Source organism: Cyprinodon tularosa, unplaced genomic scaffold (genome assembly GCF_016077235.1).
Source record: "Cyprinodon tularosa strain WSP-4 unplaced genomic scaffold, ASM1607723v1 ctg428, whole genome shotgun sequence".
Classification (NCBI taxonomy): Eukaryota; Metazoa; Chordata; class Actinopteri; order Cyprinodontiformes; family Cyprinodontidae; genus Cyprinodon; species Cyprinodon tularosa.
This window is the reverse complement of record NW_024039150.1, coordinates 731,829-751,878: the sequence shown is the minus strand read 5'-3', so window position 1 is coordinate 751,878 and position 20,050 is coordinate 731,829. Positions and strand designations below refer to the sequence as shown.

At 39.6% G+C, this 20,050-nt stretch overlaps 1 protein-coding gene across 1 annotated transcript; it reads right to left on the bottom strand.

Annotated features, from left to right (window-relative positions):
* Nucleotides 1-1,054: 1,054 nt before the first annotated feature.
* On the bottom strand, nucleotides 1,055-19,213 carry polr1c (RNA polymerase I and III subunit C). Its single transcript, XM_038299374.1, is given in 10 exon segments — nucleotides 1,055-2,008; nucleotides 4,963-5,079; nucleotides 5,160-5,190; nucleotides 5,192-5,310; nucleotides 5,403-5,555; nucleotides 5,666-5,797; nucleotides 6,883-7,015; nucleotides 8,249-8,356; nucleotides 10,554-10,625; nucleotides 18,990-19,213. Coding segments are annotated over 10 exon segments (1,056 nt in total). The 5' UTR covers nucleotides 19,062-19,213; the 3' UTR covers nucleotides 1,055-1,889.
* Nucleotides 19,214-20,050: the final 837 nt, after the last annotated feature.

The following is a 20,050-nucleotide window of genomic DNA, read 5'->3' as shown; positions in this document are numbered from 1 at the left end:
ATGTTATTTTCATTGCAACATCGCTCCATTGTTATATTGCCAGCTGCATTATGGGTAATTCTTCCGCTGATGGTGGTTTACCAGACTGCTCCATGTAATCCAGTCTGGCTGGGATCCATAGAGGTCTCTGTCTGGGTGCGATTTAAAAAGACTGAAAACAAAACTCAACACTGATCCATTTGTCCAGGAAGCAGAGCCAGCCTCAGTTCAACTGTATTAATCCAGATTTTCATCCTATGCAACTTTGAGTAATCTAACCTCTCAGCCGGAAAAATATTAAATCCTTTAAAAATTAATCTTTTTATTGGAGCAGAATTAACATGACTTTTATCGTTTTACTGCTCCTACTCTATTAGTTTCACTGTAGCTGTGTTTTATTTACTTTATGGATTTATTTCTATTTTATGGACCTGTGATGGATGTTTGAACTGCTCTATAAATAAAGATCCACTCATTGAGAAAAAGCCCTGCATGAATCCAGCCCACTTACAGAGCCGACGCAAATTTAAAATTTTTTTTTAAAGATTAATTTCTAAATAAATCGCACAATTTCACTTTAAAGGGATGCCTTTTTTACATCTAAACATCTTTAACCAGATAGAGGTCATTGCATGAAAAAAGCTGTTCTTGCTGATAGATTGACAGATGAGGGACAAGCCAAACTATCAAAAGTTTGATATTTTAACTTCTGTTTATGCATAATTTATTATTTAAGCTTTTTTTTTTTTAACACACGGGTTATTTTTGCACATTGCTGTTGAAACCAAAAAATTAAACAAAGAGAACTTACTATAAATAAACTGCACAGTAAAGGGTCCCAAAATCAGACTCTGCTCAGGGCCCCTTGGAGGCCGGGGCCGGCCCTGTGCACACCGATACGACTTTTTAACAAACAGACATTACCAGATGTGTCAAACGGTCTTCATGCAGGAATGAGGTGTTGAAAACTTAGGTGCTTCTTGATGTCCGTGGGACAGGACGCCATTAAATGCTGCTTAAAGATGGAAAGAATTGTTTGCATCATCACTGAAAGTAATTTATAGAAAACACAGTCAAGAATTTCAACTTTTATTTCTTGTAATTTTGACCATGATGACTACAGGAAGGGTTAAACCCAACATTCACATGAGATTCATCAAAGCAGGATGTTTCCAGTTTCTGTGGTTTGCCTATGAACTCTTTATGGTTCTGATGAGGTCCAATAGAAGCCCAGGAAAGTCCGGTGGACCAGAACAAGCTGATGACATGTTACTAAATCATCATGGAAATCTTTACAGTCATGATGGATCTAAGGTGGGTCTGGAATTGTTCTAAACATGATTCCGTGCCCACCTGGGATCTGGTTTTGGGACCTTAAGCCCGGAAACAACAGCTTTACTGAAGGCTGCAGACCTAAAAACCAGAAAATGAGCAGAATAAAACATTTCTGAAGGGAACAGAATTCCAGGTCATGGCAGAACAAAGATAGTCTGCTGGAGGCTCTTTAGGATCTGGCCCGACCGCATTCAGCGGGGGTGGGAGAGTTTCCAGGATTATGAGGAGCTCAGAAAGAACTAATCATTTTATAAAACTATGCACTCGTCTACGTGAAGGAATCTGACCCAGTTTGTTGCAGAGGTTCCAGTAGAACAAATACCGACGATTGCATCTTTTTCTTTTGTTTATTTCATCAACAAACATCTGATCCTAAACTCAGATGTGGGAGGAGAACAATGCTTCTCCATCAAGAACTCCAAGCGGAAAACACATTACAGAAGGACAAAAATAAGGTGTACAAAATAAAAGAGGTCATCTGTAGCCACCGGAACTGCATCGGCCCAGAAGCTCGGCTTCCAGAGCAGAACCCGATGCCGTCAGAAGAATCGGAGCACAGCAGGAACATAGTTAGTTTACTCCATATCCACAGTGTTCATCTCGTTGAGGAAACTCTGACATTTCCCCATCAGGACTTTGATGGCCTCTGTGACTAAAACGTCAGGAGGCAGGATGCCCGTCGACTCCACAGTAACTGGAAGAGAACAAAAGAACAGGATCAATCCCTCAGAAAGAGAAGCTTTTCTCATTCACTTTGCAGAAAACTCAACAATGGCAGAAAATGAGGTCAGGAGCTGTAGAGCTCCACCCAGTGACCACTTCTGGTTCAACTAATCTGCTGTTTTCCGGGTTCAATATTTGTGCAGCTCAATGGAACTGTGGAAAAATTTGCAAAGATGTCTGAATTTGTACATCTAATTTAATAAACATGAACAAATGTTTATTAACTTATTTTTAACAGGACTACAATGAAAACAACTAAACATTATATTGTGCACAGAAGACATTTTAGCAAAGCTATGATGACCTTCTTGTTTAAAGGAGGTTGGCGAACCGTGGTGTGCATCAGCTCCACCATCTGGTGGTTCAAACCGGAATTCTGACCTGGAATCAGATTCCTATTGTTCTGACTTCTTATTTTCCCACATCTTCAGTAACATAAATATGCAACAATTTTTTTTCTAATCAAAGCTGAAGTAGAGAACCTAGACATTTTTTTTTTTTTATAGGCAGCGGGAGGGGCAACAGGAAAAATCCAAAATGACCACAGAGCACAGGCGTAACTTTCTGAAGGACTGGTGTGGACACTCCCCTCCAATAATCTCCGCTTTTTTTCCCCTTTCCGTTCATTTCCTTTTGCCAAAGGTAACAGAGGTTGTAACATCGGAGTAACATCAGATCTGTTGCTTTGAGACATTTGATTTGTAGCTACGTGGTTGAAGGAGATACACACAGCAGCACTCAGTGAATATTAACCACACAGCTACTTCGATGTTTAAGTAAAAGTTAGGATATGGGTTGGTTAAAGAAATTAGAGATCATGCCACCGAAAAATCAGTTTGTTAATCATATGGAGCTTTTTCTGCTAAAAATGGCAACAGAATGTAAGTTTATAACGCAAGAAGCTTGAGAAAACATAGTTTGTTCTTCTTTACTAGTTAAAAAAGCTGGGATACTGGGATATGCAGCATGCAATAAAATATATCTCCAAGTTTACCAGAAAGTTTACAGAAAAAAAATATGCTATGCTATATTTAAAATGCAGCATATCCATATTTTCCTGGATGGAATTTAAATTGTTCTTCTATGGATGCATGATATATCGATTTTCGCATCGGAATCGGCTGTTATTCCTTATTCTTTTAAACATTGTTTTTGGGCCCTATTTAAATAACGCCCTGAAAGGAATCTCTTCAAGTGTCGATAAATATCAGTGTATTATGGTTCTCTTGTGTTCTCAACAATAGGAAAGCATTCAATAAATATATGTTTGAGCTCATTTTTGGAAAGTAAAAAAACCTAATGAAAGCGTTAGGGTGGAGTAACCGTAGCTCCATCAGACCCCACCCTTAGAGTCTCCCCACCAACTTTCATCACAAAGTTACACCCTTGCCACTCTCACATTCCCTCATTTCTTTCTATCATATTTCTATCGCTTTGTAAAGTCAGGAAGCCCAGAGCTAAGATGGAGTAGGGGACATCATTCTGCACCAATGTCTCAGTGGAACAGAATATCATTATCTTCCTGATTCTTCAGCTGCTTCAGGTTTATCCGTTTCTAATCTCCTTCATTGTGAAGGCTAATAAAAAGAATAAAGCCCAGAATACACCAAATCCCATTTTGCGTCTGACCGAACAGAAAATCATGTCGGACAAGGTTGTTGCATTTAGCATGATTTCCTGCAGGGGGCAACGTAATTCCGGCTGAGATAAAGCGCAGGTCTATTTTAGTCGGACTACGCAGCAATTCAGCAGCAATTTCATGAGTTTGACAGGAAGAGAGACGCAATTACAAAGTAAAACACATCTGCTTTGGGGGAAAATACTAAATAAAATCTGTTAATCTCACGGGGAAAGAGTCAGTTTGGAGTCACACATCGCGTATATATAGTAAGCAGGACAGACTGGTGCAAAAAGAATGAAGGAAACATTAAAAAATATAAAACTTTCCCCATGATAGGAGTTCGGGAGGACAGAAACGGATAAAGTAGTGATCCTCTTTGAGCCTCACAGAAACCAAAATAAGGAGGGTCAGACAGAGCAGGTAAATGCAGCGTATCTCTCTCATCTCTTTATGAAAAAAGAAAGAAAAACTTGAATAAACTTCCCAGATCTCTGAAAATCACCTCTCTGTCTCAGTCAGAATAGAAATTGTCTTTTCTTTAACGTAGATCTCAATACGTTTTTAATATATGAACATTCTCTATCTGTTCTGGTTCTAGATGCAGCACAAACCCGTTAAGTGGAGCTTTTCTTTATAGAATGTGCAGTGATTTTTTATTTATTTTTATTTTTTAATACCTTTTCATAATCTGTCCAAGTCAAATATGGGAAATAGTTTTAATGTGTGTATAGCACAGGATCTGCTCACCCTGCCTAGTTGGAGCCTCTCTATGGGGTTAGTGTGACATGGAAACATATCTGATCACAGATTAAAAAGTCATACACAGCCGGTCTGTTCTGGGCTTAATGCAGTCAGGCTTCTCCATCAAATCTACTCTGCAGAACAGAACCAAAGATGGAGGAGCAGCTTTAAGTTCTCATGCTCTGGGTTAGGGAAAAGAGCCTCAGTTGCTTTAAATCCAGGATAAAGCAACTTTGACTGAACACTGTTAGTTTTACATCAAAATCTCTTCATTCTTAATTAACCATTTTATCTTTTTTTTCAGTAAAATCATTTTAAAGTCATTTTAAGTACCTTTCTGAAAGGAATACTGACTGAATCAGACACCTTTAAAAGGTTCTAAATCCAGCGGTCAGTCATCGATGGGGATTCGTATTGACATTTTTATATTTCCTGTTTTTGTTTCATTTTAGTTTTGAGCCAATCAGGTTAGCAAAGCAGAAACTATTTCCTGGAGTCTAGTTTCCTGAGATCAGAGCTGATACTACAGCAGGTTAATTAGTCAGAGATGTTAACAGACGTACAGATGAAATGGTCCCGAACTCTCCCCAGCTTTACGGAGTTCTTCAGGTCGCTGTGCCGGAGAACCTCCCTGCTGCACGTATCCAGGCGGCTGTTCACCACCTTGGCCACCTTCTTTCCTGATAAAAAAAAATAAACAACAAAAATATTTAGAAACCCCCTCGATTTCAGATCAGGATTCTCGCTCCTCAACCTTTACCCCGAACGTCCTCCAGGTCGATCACCCCCCCGTGAGAAGCAACGCTTCAGGCGCTCCGCCTTCTCGCCCTCCACCGGCTCCAGCAGGGTGATCTCTGGGAGGAGGCGGTAGCTGGCTGTTGCCACAGGAGAGAACTTGGCATGGTCCTTTCCTGGAGACAGAACCCCACCGGATCGACTTATTGTTCCCTTTGTACATTTCCATAGAGACCATTTTAAATGTCCACGCCCTGCTTCATCTTACCGACTCCTTTTACGCAGTGCATGACGATGTCCAGCTCCTGTCCCGGTCGCAGCTGAGCTATCAGGATGTCGTCGTGCACAGGTCCGATACGGGAGTCTGCAAACACATCCGCCTGGTTTCCAATGGGGACCCATTCTATATCTTTGGAATAAACTGAGACAGAAAAGGACTTTATTTTGGTGACTACCTGGACTTGCAGGCAGTACTGGTTAGTTGCCATGAAACCAAACAATTCCCACTAAATGCTGACCAATCAAACTCACCCATGTGGTTGAGATAGAGTTCCCGCGGGTCAGAGGAATCTTTGCTAGCTCGGGGGTTCCTGCTGCATTTAATCTTCAGCTGAAGTTGAATTGTGTTGATCTCTGAAGCTTCTTCTTCGGCAGTCTCTTCACCTTAAAGGTAAATAAACAAAAAACCAAAACATTCCTTGGTCCATCAGCTTGTTTACACTACCATGGCCACTAGAGGGCAGTTTTGACTGTTAGTTTGGAAAGGACTGCTTGGCCTCTCCATTCAGGAACTATTTCTGCCCTAATTAAACTATTTTTTTTAGCTTTTAGACTGCCATAAACTAGCACAGGATCTGCTCACCCTGCTTAGTCGGGCCTCTCTATACACAGTCAGTGAAACATGGAAAAAAATCGTATCAGAGATTAAAAAGATGTACGCAGCCCGAGTGTTCAGGCCTTATTGAAGCTGTTTTCAGCTCAAAAATAACATAGCCAAAGAATAAATACCTTTAAAAAACACACAATCGTTCCACTATGCATTCATCTAGAATGTATAGTGGATGATATGATTGGCTGAATTTAGGTATACAAGCTGACATATAACTAACTTGCCTGCATAAGATAACGAAATCAAAAGACCCCTCAACAGATTTTAAGACAGGATTTTTTTTTTTTTATCGAAATATTTAAATTTTGGGACAATATGGTCGGATAAAGTGTACACTTATATACATGTTTAAGCCAGAATGATTTGATATTTAATTATGATTTCCCTACCACTTTAATAGTTTATTTTATATCTAATATTTGAATCAATGAAAGGGCCTTGAGACGACGTGTTGTGAATTGGCGCTATATAAATAAACTGAATTGAATCATGTATCCATCTATTATTTCATGGGTTATTTCAAGGGTCACATTCTGGACCTCTACTTTGAGAAACGCTGCTTAAATTGATAGATTTGTAGAGTGTACATTATTTACACTATATTTATCAGGAGACCTGGTAAAGATGTTTAGAAATTATATTTAGATTAATAAATCCATCTTTAATTGAATTGAATTTATTAAGTGAAGAAGTCGGGTGTCATTTTTCAATAAATCACATAAATATATGTCCTAGAAGTCACTAATGACAGAAACATTGGTCCCCCCGGTAATACAGATCAATGTCAATTATTGTGTCAAAGCTAATATCTAGTGGAATAGTGTGAAGTCGCCAAGGATTCTGGGAATTGTTGTTTTACCTGTATTCTTGAACTCAAACAGACGAGGGTCTGCTTTGATGGGGATGAGGCCCAACCTGTGGGCTAGAACCTCATCCTGGACGATAGATGTGTTGTTATAGATGAACACTTTCTCTATAGCCATGGTGGGCACCTGGAAACAGATAGAGAGGAAAGCTTTACAAAAAAACATAAATTATGTCATGCTTCTTTTGTGGTCTTTAAACTGGTTTTCCTCTGTGCCTCAATCTCTAAGTTTGAATCATTGTTACTTTATAAATTCAACATCTTAAGTAATAAAAGGCACAGAAACTTTGGAAATAAACAAGATTTCTTTATGTCTACTACAGATTACTTTGAGTAGATTTAGTTTAGCCCTTAAAGCCTACAGTAGCAAATATGCATCGAACTGTTTTTATTAAGCAAACAGACAAGATGGAGTCTGGTTTCCTCCTTTTACACATTCAGCGCAGACCTAGGAACCTTTGGCAAACACTTGTTGCTAGTAGGACTGCTGCTGACCAGAGAGCTCAGATCTGGAGCCAAATAAGACAAAACAGTCAGGAAATAATGAGCTATTTTATACATTAGCTAAAAAAGAATCTCTTATTTGTTATTGAAGGCTTCTTGATCCAATTTTCTCAGATAAACTCTGTATGTTTTTTTTAAAGTTATAAGTTTATATATTTGCTACAGTAGGGAAATGAGGTAGATCTGAGAAAAGGACTGATTTTAGGAATACTGACTTATTTTTCATGATTATTTTCAAATATTTTAATAAAAATAATTGACTAGGATACAGATGTCAGTTTTAATAGAGTTTTCTTGTTTTGCCATCTTGAAATCATGACTGCTTTTACACATTTGCACCTTGGTGAATGTTATTTATTCAAAATAGACTGTTACAATAGAAGAGATGTACTATTTGTTTTCTATGGATATAATCTGTTTATTACAGTTTTATTATTGAGTGTTTTTATTCTGACAGATATATCTGTTGTTGCAAAGTGGCTAAAAGCCTGATTTTCTACTGCTTTAATGTGCAATAGTCAAAGAAAACATCTTAATTTAGTATCTACTGAAAGTAAAAGACACACACAAACATTTTAATACACATGTCACCACTTGTAAAAACAAAACTATTGTTCCAATTTCCTTCTTAAATTGAACAGAAATGGGCAAAAACAAGAGTTTGGTTTTACCGGTTTTCTTCACAACCAAATAAAACATTTCTTTATGTCCGTTATTTTAAAGAAACGACTGGTAATTAATTCAAATTACTCCAAAAAAACAAAAGGTCAAACTAATGACTGGCATTGGGCCCCATTTAGAGATGATAAGCTTACATTTATTATAAACAATGGGAATAAACAGACCAGGCTGTCACCTCTGCTAATAAGATTCTCCTGAAGGCGTTGGCAATGGCAGCATCGATCCCCACCATGTCAAACTCCATGCTGTTCTCATCTAGATGCACTACATCAATCCGGAAGTTCTGCAAACAGATGAATGGATTTGGAAGAGAAACCAGGAAACATTTCTTCAAACACTGCAGCTCTGGAAATTCATGTTAAAATACCACAGTTCTGCTCATAATTTACACACTATTAAAATAATAACCCCTTTGGTCTGAAAGTTCTGCATTTTATCTAATGAAGAATACATTTTCACTCAGTGCAAAATCTTTCCACACAACTAACAGACATAAAGAAGCAGCTAAAGAGCAGACAGACAGGACAGTCTCTATACCAGGGGTCTGAATAAAGAAAATCATCAACCAGTAAAGGTCCGGAGACATTTTTGATTATAATCTGTTACTCTGAACAGAATTTAACACTGAAATAAAATGAGGTTTTTATGCATCCATGTTATACAATTATTTTTTTTTAATAAAACATATATAACATATATATATATATATATATATATTAGGGATGGAACGGTTTTTGAAAACCGTCCGAACTGTTCGGTTCGACTGTCTCGGTTCGGTTCGCGTGTGTTTCGTTCGGTTCATGCGCTGCTCCTTTTTCTCATAGAGGAAGTGATTACACTCCAGAGCAGAAGGTGGCGGTACTGCGACCAAAGCCAACAACCAGTAGTAAACAAGAAGAAGAAGAAGCGAAGCAGCGTAGCCGGGTGTAGCAGAAAAAAATCAGTTGTTATGGAGAATTGTGTGGGTATGGCGAGTGGGAATGAACAGGAGTTGGAAGACGCTCCAGCAGCACTTTATAGGTCTGCTGTATAAGACCGCTTTGCATTTAGAGTGACCTACGATGACAGCGGAAAGAAAGCTGTGGATAAAAGTGCAACAGTGTGCAAGCATTGTGCAACACCTTTTGTTTATTCTAACAGCAACATGACCAACATGTCAGGCTAACCCTGAAATCCCTCATACTCCGTCAGCAACCGGCTGCTCAAAGCAAAGCCTACAGCCCCCACTGTGGCTCCCGTCCACTCCGCTCTGAGTCCCTTGGAGATGGTAGAGAGCATGCGCGGAAATGATCCAGGGTTTCCGCGGATCATTAAAAATAATTACAATTCATTAATTTTTTTGGATTTTTGCATTAATTTCATTTTTTTTTTTTTCATTTTATAATTTTTTTTATTTTTCGGTGTAACAATAAACATAGACAATTTATAGGTTTATAGACAATTTCCTGATTCACATATTTTATAAAAAGCCTGAACTAACCGTTATTTTCTTTTTTCTGTCTTAATGTTGGCAGTGGGCTTTATGCTGCCTTGCAAGGCTTTAAACGTGGTTTGAATGGAGACTAAGCCATTCTAAAGCACATATCAAGGAGCTCATTTTGAGCCTGGATCCATATTTATTTTTGATTCTGTTCATGGTGGAGAATCCTGCTTCACAGCAGCAGGTTGAGCCAAACATCCTCTAAATGTTCAGGGTCATCTTTGAGCACCATTTCACTTTTCTTTCACCAGTTCACCACAGTTCTTCCAGCAGTCCACACTTTCTCTGCTCTCTTTTTCTCATCATCTTCTCCTTCTTTCCCATCGCCCGGCTTGCCACAGGTTTGCCTGCTGTGTCTAAAAGCAGCAGCAGCAGCAACCCAGACTGACAGTAGCTCATGTGATTATTTGGATCACATGCAGCCTGGTCCAGGAAGCTCTGGAGGGCTTTATCGTATTAACAGGAGAAGCGGCGCAAGTGAAATTAGACACTGTCGTTGGACAACATGCTGTAATTTATAATGTTTTAAATCAGGTTGGGTCCGGATTAGCCAGCAGGTGGGTCGGGATCGCGGTCCGCTAATCTGTGACCTCAGCTCTATTCCCTCCATCTACAGCACACAGCCGTCCATCATGTCCATATCAAACAAACAAAACAGAACGCTTTTTTCCGATATCCGGACGTTTTCCTGCACCATGCAGCCATCTGTCTATGTTTTGGGGTGTGGATTTTAACCAGTCATTAATTTGGTAAAATTTAGCATCATTCATTATCTGCTGAACCTGAGAAAAGACTAAAGACTAGAAGAAGGATCAGAAACATGATCACTGGGCTGTAGGAATAATGGAAAATCCTCAGAAAAGAATGTTAGGTTCAATAAAGTTTTACCTAAACATCCTTGTATTCATTTGTTTCCCTCAAATGTTAAAAAACACCAAAGTATGAAAAAGAAGTGAATCTGATGTTTAAAACGATGCGTTCACAGACCTGTAAAACGTACCTTTTGAAATCGTTTCATGTCCCAAGTGTCATCAAAGCCTGGGTAGTTTCCAGGAAAATCTGTTGTATGAACCTGATACAAAAAAAATCAGAATTAATAAAAGTTTATTTAATTCACATATTCCAAACTAACTACCATTAAATTATTACAGCAATGAAACAAAATTTAAGAAACAAGTTGTATACAACTTATCTATCTTATATATGAATTAAATAAATAAATGTGATGCTTGCTGTACTTTTTACTGAAAATTTGCTGCACAACTACAAGTAAAAAGCCTTAAAAAGGAGAAGCAAAAGTAAAGGAGATGGATCAGCAGTGCTTGTGAACAGATTATCTTACTGTAACACTTTTTCTCTGCCCAGACATCGAACTGCTTGCGGCTCAATACCAAGAGGGAAAGTTTTCATCCATATTGTTCACCAGTGTTGTGTGTATATATATATATATATATATATATATATATATATATATATATATATATATATATACAGGTGCTGGTCATAAAATTAGAATATCATGAAAAAGTAGATTGATTTCAGTAATTCCATTTAAAAAGTGAAACTTGTATATTATATTCATACATTACATACAAACTCATATATTTCAGATGTTTATTTTGTTTAATTTTGATGATTACAAATGACAACAAATGAAAATCTCAAATTCATCATATCAGAAAATTAGAATATTGTGAAAAGGTTCAAAATTGATGGCCCCTGGTGCCACACTCTAATCAGCTAATTAACTCAAACCACCTGCAAAAGCCTTTAAATGGTCTTTCAGTCTAGTTCTATAGGCTACACAATCATGGGGAAGACTGCTGACTTGACAGTTGTCCAAAAGACGACCATCGACACCTTGCACAAGGAGGGCAAGACACAAAAGGTCATCGCTAAAGAGGCTGGCTGTTCACAGAGCTCAGTGTCCAAGCACATTAATAGAGAGGCGAAGGGAAGGAAAAGATGTGGTCGAAAAAAGTGTACAAGCAAGAGAGATAACCGCACCCTGGAGAGGATTGTGAAACAAAACCCATTCAAAAATGTGGGGGAGATTCACAAAGAGTGGACTGCAGCTGGAGTGAGTGCTTCAAGAACCACCACACACAGACGTATGAAAGACATGGGTTTCTGCTGTCGCATTCCTTGTGTCAAGCCACTCTTGAACCACAGACAGCGTCAGAAGCGTCTTGCCTGGGCTAAAGAGAAACAGGACTGGACTGCTGGTGAGTGGTCCAAAGTCATGTTCTCTGATGAAAGTAAATTTTGCATTTCCTTTGGAAATCAAGGTCCCAGAGTCTGGAGGAAAAGAAGAGAGGCACTTCATCCACGTTGCTTGAAGTCCAGTGTAAAGTTTCCACAGTCAGTGATGGTTTGGGGTGCCATGTCATCTGCTGGTGTTGGTCCATTGTGTTTTCTGAGGTCCAGGGTCAACGCAGCCACATACCAGGAAGTTTTAGAGCACTTCATGCTTCCTGCAGCTGACCAACTTTTTGGAGATGCAGATTTCATTTTCCAACAGGACTTGGCACCTGCACACAGTGCCAAAGCTACCAGTACCTGGTTGAAGGACCATGGTATCCCTGTTCTTAATTGGCCAGCAAACTCTCCTGACCTTAACCCCATAGAAAATCTATGGGGTATTGTGAAGAAGAAGATGCAATACACCAGACCCAACAATTCAGAAGAGCTAAAAGCCACTATTAGAGCAACCTGGGCTATCATAACACCTGAGCAGTGCCACAGACTGATCGACTCCATGCCACGCCGCATTGCTGCAGTAATACAGGCCAAAGGAGGCCCAACTAAATACTGAGTGCTGTACATGCTCATACTTTTCATGTTCATACTTTTCAGTTGGCCAACATTTCTATAAATCCTTTGTTTTTATTGGTCTTCAGTAATATTCTAATTTTCTGATATGATGAATTTGAGATTTTCATTTGTTGTTATTTATAATCATCAAAATTAAACAAAATAAACATCTGAAATATATGAGTTTGTATGTAATGTATGAATATAATATACAAGTTTCACTTTTTAAATGGAATTACTGAAATCAATCTACTTTTTCATGATATTCTAATTTTATGACCAGCACCTGTATATACACTATATTGCCAAAAGTATTTGCTCACCTGCCTTGACTCACATATGAGCTTAAGTGACATCCCGTTCCTAATCCATAGGGTTCAATATGACGTCGGTCCACCCTTTGCAGCTAGAACAGCTTCAACTCTTCTGGGAAGGCTGTCCACACGGTTTAGGAGTGTGTTTATGGGAATTTTTGACCATTCTTCCAGAAGCGCATTTGTGAGGTCGCACACTGATGTTGGACGAGAAGGCCTGGCTCTCAGTCTCCGCTCTAATTCATCCCAAAGGTGTTCTATCGGGTTGAGGTCAGGACTCTGTGCAGGCCAGTCAAGTTCATCCACACCAGACTCTGTCATCCATGTCTTTATGGACCTTGCTTTGTGCACTGGTGCACAGTGATGTTGGAAGAGGAAGGGGCCAGCTCCAAACTGTTCCAACAAAGTTGGGAGCATGGAATTGTCCAAAATGTCTTGGTATGCTGAAGCATTCAGAGTTCCTTTCACTGGAACTAAGGGGCCAAGCCCAGCTCCTGAAAAACAACCCCACACCATAATCCCCCCTCCACCAAACTTTACACTTGGCACAATGCAGTCAGACAAGTACCGTTCTCCTGGCAACCGCCAAACCCAGACCCGTCCATCAGATTGCCAGATGGAGAAGCGCGATTCGTCACTCCAGAGAACGCGTCTCCACTGCTCTAGAGTCCAGTGGCGGCGTGCTTTACACCACCGCATCCGACGCTTTGCATTGCACTTGGTGATGTATGGCTTGGATGCAGCTGCTCGACCATGGAAACCCATTCCATGAAGCTCTCTGCGCACTGTTCTTGAGCTAATCTGAAGGCCACATGAAGTTTGGAGGTCTGTAGTGATTGACTCTGCAGAAAGTTGGCGACCTCTTCGCACTATGCGCGTCAGCATCCGCTGACCCCGCTCCGTCAGTTTACGTGGCCTACCACTTCGTGGCTGAGTTGCTGTCGTTCCCAAACACTTCCATTTTCTTATAATACAGCTGACAGTTGACTGTGGAATATTTAGGACGAGGAAATTTCACGACTGGATTTGTTGCACAGGTGGCATCCTATCACAGTTCCACGCTGGAATTCACTGAGCTCCTGAGAGCGACCCATTCTTTCACAAATGTTTGTAAAAACAGTCTGCATGCCTAGGTGCTTGAATTTATACACCTGTGGCCATGGAAGTGATTGGAACACCTGATTCCAATAATTTGGATGGGTGAGCAAATACTTTTGGCAATATAGTGTATATATAAATATATATATACACAGTGAGAAAAATAAGTACTTGAACACCATGCTTAGAAAACATGGAGGGGTCTGAAATTATTATCGTAGTTGCATGTCCACCGTGAGAGACATAATCTAAAAAAAATAAATCTAGAAATCACAAAGCATGATCTGTTTTTAACCTATTTATTCGTATGATCCAGCTGCAATTAAGCTTTTGAACATCTCTTTATCAGCTAGAATTCTGACCCTCAAAGACCTGTTAGTCTGCCTTCAAAATCACCACCTCCACTCCATTGATTATCCTAAATCAGATGCACCTGTCTGAAGTTGTTAGCTGCATAAAGACACCTGTCCACCCCATACAATCAGTAAGAATCCAACAACTATCATAGCCGAGACCAAAGAGCCATCCAAAGACACTAGAGACTAAATGATTTAGATCCAGAAGGCTGGAAATGGCTGCGGGGAAATCACCAAGCAGCTTGATGATAAAAGGTCCACTGATGGAGCAATCATTAGAAAATGGAAGAAGCTAAACATGACGGTCAATCTGCCTCAGACTGGGACTCCATGCAAGATCTCACCTGGTGGGGTCTCACTGATCCAAAGAAAGGTGAGAAATCAGCCCAGAACTACACAGGAAGAGCTGGTCAGTGACCGGAAAAGAGCTGAGACCACCGTTTCCATGGTTACTGTTGGTAATACACTAAGACGTCATGGTCCCCTGCTTAAGCCAGCACATGTCATGGTCCGCCTTCAGTTTGCCAATGACCATTTGGATAAACAGAGGAATCATGGGAGTTGGTCATGTGTCTGCTGGATGACATAGGGACCCCTATTTCATCATTCTGCTTCATTCTATCTCTATTCTTCTACTCTGCAGAATCTGTTAGTTCAATCTCTAACATTCTGCTCTCTCTGCTTTTTCTCATAGTAGCTTCATGTGGTCTGTTCCTGTTTGTCTGTGACTCCATCCTGGACAGAAATATCAGCTGTGCTGCTGCCATCAACACCTTTGTTTATAGATGTTGGAGATCGGCCTGTTTTTCAGTGTAGTCCTGTTTCTCTGACTGTGACTGGCTGGATGTGCTCAGAGCTTGTTTCCTGGATGGGGCCCCCATTAGCAGCTGCTTTTTGTGTCTCTGCTTCTGTCTCCTTGAACCCAAGCAGTCCTCAGCAGATGGCCGCTCACACTGAGCCTGGTTCTGCTGGAGGTTCTTCCTGTTTCAAGGGAGTTTTTCCTCTCCACTGTCGCTACAAGCATGCTTAGTGTGAGGGATTGCTAAAAAAGTAAATGAGTCGATGCAATCAACTGGTTTTCCTTAGATAGAAAACATTGAATAAACTGTATGATCTGGTGAACTGTAAAGTGCCTTGAGATGACATGTGTTGTGAATTTGAGCTATAGAAATAAACTGAATTGAATTAAATGTAACCACAGGCGTAACTTTCTGAAGGATTGGTGTGGAAAGTCCCCACCAATAATTTCCACGCAAGTTTCTGTCGGTATTCAGAGCTTTTTCAATAAGTCTTTTTTATTCTCTCCCTCCTGCTGCTCCCGAGCCCCGCCTATCTTTCTAACACCATCGAAACTTCCCTTTGAGACACAATATTTTCAGTTGTTACTTACTGCATACATAGTAGCTACGTGGTTGGAAGAGAGACAGCACACAGCACACAGTGCATTTTAACCTGCAGCTACTTGTACTTCCATATGTCTAAGCCACCGAAAAAAAAGTTTGTTCTTCAGTAAAAAAAAAAAAAAAAAAAGTGTATGTTTGTACAAGTCAGTATTATAATGTAATAGGTTTGACAAAACATAGAGTTTAGATGTTGTGAGTTAAAAAAGTAAAAAAAAAAGCTGGGCTTATCAGAGGACCATGACTCACAATTACAGGTTAACACCTTTCTGTGGTTTTGTTATTAAACAGACAGAATCAGAATACAGAGCTTCTAGAAATCTACAATATTCTTTATTACTTCTATATTAGTTGACAGGTTCATAAATCTGTTTTTAAGCAGAACACAGAGAAACAAGTAGGCACAGCTGCAGAGTTAAAGGTGAAAAAGATTCACAAAAAAAGGCTATGCAACATTTAAAATGCAACATTTCTTTTTTGTAATTCAGCAAGACTCTGTAATAGCTGTGGCAGCAAACCCACAGACAAATACAGAGTCCGACTCACAGGTGAGACAGACTTAAAATTGAAATATAAGAAAACAGAATTAAAGCACAAATAATAGTAAAAATCAGTCCATCAATAATTTATGAAATATAACTTTCAATACATAGACTGTCAAAGATATGTGGGACAAAATTCTAAATAAGATTTTGCTGCTTATGAAGGTTGATAATCACTGATGCATCTTAAAGGGAAGCCATCCATCTATCCATAGACTGACAGACAGACGGACAAAAACCTAATGAAAAGCATTTTGGTCGCGTAACTGTAGGTCCATCAGCCACCACTAGAGTGTCCCCACCAACTTTCACACCCTTGAATATAAACAATAAAAAGTCTGTCACCATAGCACAATGAATGAACCCCACCTTTTAGTGCAAATTAGCCGAACAAACTGCAGCGAACCTACTTAAGCCAAACCTGTGAGCCCAAGTAAACATGTCATGGTGGACAAAATTAAAAACCAAGCGGTCTACTTTGACGCTGTCTGGATCGTGGGACTTTTGCAAGATATTTGCAAATATTCCAGATTCCACTTTAATCCACACAGTTTAACACGGACACAACTACTCGCAAGCAGTGGATTATGTTTGCATGGCTCATTCACATTACAATGATTAGCTTTTAGATGCAAAACCCGATAATGCATCGCAACATATTGTTGCTAAATATTCAAACATAAATTCGACAAATATAAGAGGAACACTGTAGTTTGGTTTAACGAAAGCATTTTAGCTTTATTATAATTTAGTAGTAGAAAATGACACCGTTTACCAACGGTCACTAGGATGTGCATGACAAGGAAGGCCTATATATACTGCATGCATCATTTAAGTAGTTAACATTGGATTACTTCTTGAGCTCCTTGAGTTATTTACTGTCAGAGGTAGGGGCTTTGGCCGGAGATTAAATGTTGGGACCGGTATGATTTAAGGAGGGCCGGCCCTCGCACAGTGAAATTAGTGCCGGCCCACCAGTATCACAGATTACCAGTCCGAGGCTGAGAGTCACAACATTGCACCAGTCACGTGTGATCTAACAACTCTGCTGGGATTCAGTAAACATGGAGCAGCTCTGTTTAGGGGGAGTCAGATGGATTAAAAACACTGATTACTCTCTGGCTCCATGTTCCTCTGCATTGTTTACTTTCCTGATTTCTGTCACACTGGTGACATCATCAAAGCTAACCCAGCATGATGGCATGACCAAACATTATGATTAACTTCATCACACTGTTGAAGAACAATGTAGTGTCTTTAGTCAGAGGCTTCTATAGACTTTGCTGTGACACAGACCACTACAGGACCAGGTATATCCAGCTATAATAGAAACCTGTCAGAGAACAACATTTCCTCTACAATAAAACTAAAGAGTTTTTGCATTGAATTGAATCAAAATAAAATAAAAAATACTTTGATTTTCAAACCAAAAGCACTGCAGACCCGCCAGCAATGGCAGATGAATCGTTTTCAAGCCGCTAAAGAATTTTACAGCAGAATAACTTTTGCTCAGCTGATCTTTTTTATGCAAAATTCTTCAGGGAGAGTTAAAAATGAATAAGGCTACCATCCATCCATCCATCCTCCACCCATCCATCATCCATCCATCCATCCTCCACCCATCCATCATCCATCCTCCACCCATCCACCCATCATGTCAAAGGGCTGGTTACTCTTCTAGCTGGTCCATCTTCACGGGTTGTTTTCCACAATGGTGGTCATACAAACAAAACAAGCCAGTAAGGTACCAATCAGGAAATAGGCATAGTGTAGAGCGGATGTAGATTGACCAATCAGAGGCCTCCTGTCTGCGGCCACCTATAATTTTGGAGAGGTGCGCCATAGTGATATTGCATATCTGCTTTCACTGTGACACACACGCAGACGACGTGGTTTCTGAGTATAAACCAGCTTTTACAGTATTATCTTAATATTTGTACTTTTTCAGTTTTTCATATATTTCAGAACGGATGGATACAACTGAAATTGCATCGATACTATTGATGCATCATATATCGATGGTTGCATCAGTATCGCCTGTTATACGTCATTCTTTTCATATATTAATGTTTTTGATAGTGTTGCACCGATACAGATACCAGTATCGGACGGGGCTCCGATACTGCCCTAAAATGGTAGTATCGAGGGCACCGATACCATTTTGAGAGCCATACGTTTATTTAACTATTGTCACCCACTCCTGGTAGGCAATATAAAGTTCTACTGGATTCACTTTGTATTAGATTTTTTCCTGCTTCACAAAGGTAGGCAGCAGCTTGACAAAGCCATGATGGCAATTATTTTACATTATTATGGTATCGGCTGATATCGGTATCAGGGCCAAAAAATAGCGCAACACTAGTTTTTGAGCCTTTTATAAATAACGCACTAAAAGGCATCTGTCTAACAACCTATAAGTATAAATATCAGTGTATTGTGGTTCTTACGTATTCTCAACAATAAATATCTGTTTGGATTCATATTTTGGAAAATAAACACTTATTAAAGCATTTAGGTAAAGTCTCTTTTCTATACTAGAAATTGGTTTTAACTGAAGTTTTTGTTTTTCTTGTCCTTTCATCGTTGCTGTTATTTATTTTTTTACATTTAGAGCAGTTTGGATGTAAAACTGCTTAAATAACAGCGAATATATGAAGTTAAACAGATTTCTCAATTTATTTATGGATTATTTTGACGCTGAGAAGAAAATCCAAGAGAAAACCTCGCCAGCTTCCTCTAAATACAGTTTACCGTTTAATTTGAACATGTCCTCATGAAATAGACTACAGATTTATCTTGGGTAGAAGGGAACTGATGACAGGTAAACTGAGGCACTCAGACCCGGGGAGTGCGGGACCTACGGCGGTGGAAACACGAACATCTAATCTACAGAGAAAGTCTGACGAACTTACATTTTTTACTCCAAATTCTCCCAAAATAACCCGACTGCGAATTTCCTCCACGTTACTCATGGGGGCCGCCATCTTCTTTTTCTTCTTTTTCGGAGGCACCTAGGTTTGTTGCAGAAGCAGATTTCTGCCTCCCTCTGGCCAAGTACCGGTAGTGCATGTAGCGTCCACCATCCAAAATAGAAAAGGATGTCTAATTACTGTCCAATTAGTGGTAGTGCAACCGAAAGCTACCATCCAATGTAGAAAAGCTGCCCCTACTGTCCAAGTAGCGGTAGTGCAACCGAAATCCACCAGCCAATGTAGAAAAGCTGCCCTCTACTGTCCAAGTAGCGGTAGTGCAACCGAAATCCACCAGCCAATGCAGAAAAGACAGAAGTCTGCCAATTATGACACCTGGCTGAAAACACTGCATAGTTGATTTCCTGTCTAAACTGGAGTCATAAAATTTTGAAGCCGTTTGTAAAGTTAAGCAGTGAAATATTAATGACTTTTTATTTTTCAATATGTCATTCATTCATTTATAAAAGTCGAAGCTCCAAACTAAATATTTAGATTGCTGTTTAAAAAATGTGTCAGCAAATACTTAGTTTGGACCTAAATATTTAGTTAAGTAAATAAAGATTTAGTTTGGAGTTAAATAGCTAAATCAGATCTACAGAAACTCTCCCTGGTATTGTTAATAAGGCAGGCTTCTGTTTAGCAGTGCTTTGCGCTGAAGCAGCAGTAACTGTAGAAAGTGAATGTTGAAATGATCTTTTTAAATATCTTTCAATATTTTTTTTTCACAAAATTAAGTTGGCGAGGATGCATTGTCACTGCTGGAGGATCTTGGAGCTGGAAAAATCAGGAGATAGAGCCATGATGATGACTGGCCAGTTGGCCTATGTCTATTTACCCCTCATTCAAACAGTCCAATATCCATGAGCCTTTCTTGTCATTGCAGCTCTGTTACAGACAGCTGCCTTTGTTGGTCTGTCAGATATATGGATTAAGTAACTATTCACATGCTGATGGTGGTACGCTACGTTTCCTCCAAGCGGGAAAAGGAGCCTCTATGTTTC